Here is a 5338-nt window from a genome sequence, read left to right as displayed (position 1 = left end):
CATCATTTCTTGTTCACTTTTTTTATTTTTTTCTTTTTATTTTTTGTAAAATGAAAGTTTTATATTTAAAGATTTGATAGGTGTCATTTAATTATTAATGTATCTAACCTCTTTCTCAATACTACAAACAGAGACAAAACACATTAGTGAAACTTTTCAAAAAATGACAGAGAATTATTACTCAGATTATATGATCTCTAATGATTCTGATAGAATGTACAACTCAGCTGGATAACAAAATATTCCAATATACGATTACGGCTTAGATGTTCAAAAGAGAGTTCTGAAAGAGAACTTACTAAACAAAGAAAACACGCCATTAAGAGAATTTTTTTTTGTAATTATTGTGAGGAAAACATAGAAATAAACACTATTTTAAACAATCTCAATACCATTCACAAATTAATGGAAAAATTTGGAATGAATTTTGTGACTCGTAGTGAAGTTCTAACCAAAAAGATGTTTGATTTTGTGTTAGAAGTTCTTTTTCAAATGGTTTTTGTGATAAAAAGTATTTAGTCACAAAAGTCCCATTCTACAACATCTTTTAATGAAACTAATTTTTCAGAAGAAGGTGAGCTGACTAACACTCGTTCGAAGTATATTGCTATAGAAAAGGATTTAAATCAAAGTATTATTGATGTTTCAAGTACTAGCAATGATAAACTTAATGAGTAGTGAAAATGAATTAACTAGTAGTGAAAATGAAGAGCCAAGTATTAATCTGGAGTTCTATAACCACTGTCTAACTACTCGAGATATTTCAATACAAAATCTAAAAAATTCATTTAAGTCAACAACATTTGGTTATATGAAAAGACTTAATGAATGAGTTTTTCACAAAATGCCACAAGAATTATTTTATTACTCACCAACAAATCAAATAATTGAATCAAGAAATGTTAGAAAGCAAATAATTGAAGCAATTCAAAATGAAGATACGTTTCTATTTATTCTTTCAAAACACATTTATGTTGCTTCATTCTCAAGTCAAAAACCTCAAATTGATAATGGATTGAATTGTGATAATACATTTAAGACTTATCAATTTATAAAGGATAGCAAAAAAAATATTTTATAGAGTTAGTGAACTTTACTAATAAATGTTATGACTTTAGTAAAAACTATTATAACAATATTCTTACGGCATATTTTGAATTTTCTATCACAGCAACATTAGATTTAAATTTCAAATCTGATGATGGAAAATGGAATAGTTTGGTATATGAGACTGTTCCTCCAGAAGGTGAATATCTTGATGCTTTTGTAAGTAATCCAAATTATATTAGAGAAAAAATTGAACAAATGCTTATTGTAAAATGGGTATAATCTAACACATCTTTAAATTAGTAAGTCTGCCTTAATATATTTAATTATTTTAAAAACAATCAATGACATAGTTTTAAAGACTTTTTTCAATTAAATATATGGAGGTACAAATCAAAGATATATTATTATAATAAAATGATTTTAATTTTTGAATAATTGCTTTTTGTTTTTTTTCTTAAAAATCTCAGATTTATCATAATGGAGCGTTTGGTAACTTTAAATTTCTGCTTTTTATTACATAGTTAATTATTATTTACTTTTTAGAAATACAACTTAAAGAAGTTATTAATGTACCTTCAGTCGTTGGTATTCAAGAACATCAAATTTATAAAAATGGAAGGGTCTTAGTTAAAGACGGTCATGTAATTTTTGATTTTTGCAACACAGGAATATTATTTAAGACAATTCAACAAACCACACTATTAATTTATCTCACTGGATTTGTAAGATTAAAAATTAGAGTAGATGATAATACTTTTACTCAAGTAATTCCTATGAACCCATTCGAAAGTAAATACACTACTCTTGAATTACCAGGAAATAAAGTTATTCAGTTAACTAAAGTTACTGAGGCACGTTCGAGTAAAGTTGATATTGTTGGTATTATAACTGGAAGTATTGAGACTATTCATAAAGAAAAACTACCACATATTGAGTTTATTGGAGATTCTCTTACTTGTGGGTATGGAAACATTGGACAAAATTCTGAATTTGAAACTGATAGTTCACAAACTTGGTGTGTAGATATTGCAAATTATCTTCATTGTGATTATATGACCACTTCATGGAGTGGTATTGGAGTGTTAAAGAGCAATCATAATGTTACTACTAATCAATTACCTGTTATAATTCATCGTTGTATTGCAACAGATGAAGCAAGTCATTGGAATATTAGTGATTGGAATGCAAAATATGTTTTTCTCAATATTGGTACAAATGATTATGCAATAGAAGCTGATAATGTGTTTGACCTTAATTTTAAAAATGCAATGAAAGATTTAATTCAACTATACTTCAATGAATATGGTTCAAACCTTCTCTTCTTTATTGTTGAAGGACCTGTTATTTCAGGTCATGGAAAAGAATATATAAAAGAAATATCATTAGAGTTTGTTCATACAATGAAGAATGTGTTTTATATTGAAACTTTTATTGATAAAAATAATCCTTCATTTTGGGGATTTAGAAACCACCCAAGTGTAGAAGGGCACCACCAAATGTCACAGCAAATTATACCTCAACTTGAGGCAATTCTTCATAAATTATAATCAGTATTTTTGATTATCTAAACAATAAAAAAACTATTTTTATTTACTTTTATTTTAGTTTTAAAAGATATTTTTATTGATTAGATATGAAACTTAGAATCAATTTAATATCAATAGGTATTAAAAATAACTGTCTTAAAAATTTATTTTGAGTATCTATAAGAAGTTTTATTAAAATGTATTCTCAAAATTATTCTGGTTGTTCAAAAAAATTTCTTTCTTCAAACTAAAATCTATTTGTTTAATTTATTTATTATTATATCTTTAATTCATATCATGAAGTGATAATTAAGATATTACGATTACTGAAACAATACTGAAATCATTCAACTTTTTAAGAAATTACATTATATCTTAGAAAATTAAATTAAGAAATTATGAATATTGTATATAACAAATATTTTATAAAATAATAAAATATAAATTGAAAAATAAAAAAAATAAATCTTTACCAATTTAGTTAAATAAAAAAAATTCATTATTAAAGTAATATAAATTAAAGATGAATCTTTCTTTTGGAAATAATGATGTAAATGAAATAACCAGTCAGTATTTGTAATAAGAATGCAATAACATAAATGAAAGTAGGAGTTGATTTAATGTTTTGTGCTTCTTTCATTTTTAATTCGAACTTTGCAACTTTATTTGCAGCACTTTGAGCATAAGTAGAAACTTCATTTGTCATACTTTGAATTGATTGAGTTTCTTCTTCATGAGACTTAATTTTATTTAAAATAACTGATGTAATTTGTGAATCAAGTCTATAAAATTTATTTAATAATTTACTTAACTTAAATACTCCATAAAAACAACAAACTCTTTATTTGATTGTTGTGCAATATGACCAAGCATATGTGATATATATCCAACCCCTCGTTGATTTTCAGAATCAATAACATTATATTGATGGCTCATTCTCATTACTTCTCCAAGTGCTTGATAAATTCTTACATAAGCATTAGATAATTCATGTGGACTTTTATCAAATAATTCTTCTCTACTGAACGACATTGCCACTTGAGGAACACTCTTTTTTTGTTCAATAATTTTCTCTTTACCAATACTTTTTTTATTTCCTTTTTCTTTTCTTAATGAATCAGGGTTCCTTCCAATTGAATTTCGTTGTTTATTTTTTAGTTGTTTAGCAGATTGACCAAGACAATAAATGATAAAGAATACAAATATTATGCTTTTCATTAAACAATTTTTAAGTTCTTTTTCTATTTTTTTAGTTTTTTAATATAACAAAGGTAAATAAAATAATAATTTAATTAATTTAAGTAATTAGATTGAAACTTAAAGAAATGTTCCACATCGTTACTTTGAATAACATAACTTTTTATAAACAATTTAATTGTCAAGTTTGGTTCAAAACTTTTTAATCTAAAAGTGATGTTGATAAACCTCTTTGTTTCTAATTTGTATTTGTCATGTTAAGCTCTGTATAAACGTCTGGTTATTATAGGTACATGAAGTAAACTCACAGTATAAAGTATGTTCATAAAGATATTTTATAAGACATCGAATTTCTTTATAACTTATTTTAAATTAGTTGATATTTATTTTATGTATTTTTTTTGTTTGAATTTCTTAAGAATAAAATAAACAAAAACAAATGAATTATTTTCTATATACTTATTAATTGTTATTTAATCATTTAATGCGATTACTCAACTTTTTCTTTTATTATTTCCAACTTTTTACTTCAAACATTACAATAAAATTGAAAGTTATAAATAAAATAATTCTTATTTTTGTTTATGTCTTTGATTTCTTTGATTTCTGTATGTTTTATTGATAATAAACTATATTTTATTTATTTGAAGCATTACTCATTCTTTCCTCTTTAATTAATTTCACACTCCAAATATTTATATTTTGAGAGGATAACGATTTATTTTGTGGTTATTTATTGAATCCATATTTATCAATTTTTTATCTTATCTTGTTATTCCAACAAAACATGAACTATTTTTAATAAAATAGAATATAACTAAGTTGATTCTAGAGTATATATCCTATTAATATAAAAGTTTTATATCAATATAAATACTAAGAGATGTAAAAAAACATATTAATAGATTATAAATAATTAAAATATATAATAAGTTAAAACTGATATATGCTAAAGAAGAACTATTTTCAATATTAATATCAACTTCAATATCAAATAATATAAATAGTAAAATAATTAGTAAAATAGAATGAGATAAATTAAAATGGAGTTACTGTTAAAATGGACAATAAAGAACATAAATATGAATATAAGATAATAAAGGCAAAAAAAAACAAAAATAGAAAAAGATGTTATTGATAATATAAATATAAAAATAGAATAACAACTAAAAATAAAATAATTATAATCATTTTCAAACATCATTCAAATTTCATCTAATCTTATTTCTATCTCCAATATATATATATACTGTACTTGATGATAAAATAAATCAAATAATAAAACAAAATACACCTAATATCAAAACAAATGATAAATAGAAGAATAAACAAACAGAAAATAACACAATTAAATAAATAATTCAATTTCATAATTAATAATGTTTAATCAAAATATAATAATCATTAAATATCAAGAATAATAACAAATTCAATGAAATGACAATTCATTTCAAATAAACCACTAAATTCACAACATAAAATGAAAACACCAAGAGTAAAAAATAAAATATGTTTTATTTTCAACACATTTATTAAAAGAATGAAATATAAATGATAAGAAGAAA

At 23.1% G+C, this 5338-nt stretch overlaps 2 protein-coding genes across 2 annotated transcripts; one reads left to right on the top strand and one right to left on the bottom strand.

Annotated features, from left to right (window-relative positions):
- Positions 1–1593: 1593 nt before the first annotated feature.
- ENU1_213410 (endoglucanase, putative) lies at positions 1594–2597 on the top strand (the record flags this gene model as incomplete). The annotated part of the gene is made up of 1 exon (XM_008862467.1): positions 1594–2597. A coding segment is annotated over one exon (1002 nt), but the record flags the coding sequence as incomplete, so codon positions are not given.
- A 496-nt stretch (positions 2598–3093) lies between these two features.
- ENU1_213400 (hypothetical protein) lies at positions 3094–3794 on the bottom strand (the record flags this gene model as incomplete). The annotated part of the gene is made up of 2 exons (XM_008862466.1): positions 3094–3358; positions 3415–3794. 2 exons carry the CDS (start codon positions 3792–3794, stop codon positions 3094–3096), a joined length of 645 nt encoding a protein of 214 aa, XP_008860688.1.
- Between the last annotated feature and the right edge of the window lie 1544 nt (positions 3795–5338).

The sequence above is a fragment of the Entamoeba nuttalli genome, assembly GCF_000257125.1.
Source record: "Entamoeba nuttalli P19 unplaced genomic scaffold asmbl_10190, whole genome shotgun sequence".
Lineage (NCBI taxonomy): Eukaryota > Evosea > Mastigamoebida > Endamoebidae > Entamoeba > Entamoeba nuttalli.
The sequence above is the reverse complement of the archived record's forward strand: the minus strand, read 5'-3'. Positions and strand labels throughout refer to the sequence as shown.